General features: G+C 67.9%; 1 protein-coding gene across 1 annotated transcript; it reads left to right on the top strand.

Annotated features, from left to right (window-relative positions):
- Positions 1–30: 30 nt before the first annotated feature.
- ETH_00042845 (uncharacterized protein) lies at positions 31–312 on the top strand (the record flags this gene model as incomplete). The annotated part of the gene is made up of 1 exon (XM_013375402.1): positions 31–312. One exon carries the CDS (start codon positions 31–33, stop codon positions 310–312), a length of 282 nt encoding a protein of 93 aa, XP_013230856.1.
- Positions 313–368: the final 56 nt, after the last annotated feature.

The following is a 368-nucleotide window of genomic DNA, read 5'->3' as shown; positions in this document are numbered from 1 at the left end:
CCGCTGCAGGGGCCCCCCCCCGACTGCCTAATGGAGGCCCTGTCAGACAAGCCCCCCGCTGCTGCTGCTGCTGCTGCTGCTGCGCCTGAGCAGCAGCAGCAGCAGCAGCAGCAAATGCTGCAAGACTTAGTGCTGCCGCGGAAGCCGCTGCTGGAGGGGGCCCCACAGTCTCTTGCTGCGCTGCGGCGCAAAGCTCTGGCAGCAGTAAGCAGCAGGGGGGCCCCCCTGCTGGGGGCCCCCCAGCAGGTCTCCCCGAGCTTGCTAGGCCCTCCTTGCTGCTGCTGCTGCTGTTCCTGCTGCTGCTGCTGGTAGTTGGGTTACTGTGGCTGCTGCTGCGACTTCTGCTGCCGCTGCTGCTGCTGCAGCGG

This window comes from Eimeria tenella, genomic scaffold (assembly GCF_000499545.2).
Source record: "Eimeria tenella Houghton genomic scaffold, Eth_scaff2757, whole genome shotgun sequence".
Taxonomy (NCBI): domain Eukaryota; phylum Apicomplexa; class Conoidasida; order Eucoccidiorida; family Eimeriidae; genus Eimeria; species Eimeria tenella.
Note: the sequence above shows the minus strand (reverse complement) of the source record. Positions and strands in the feature narration are given on the sequence as shown.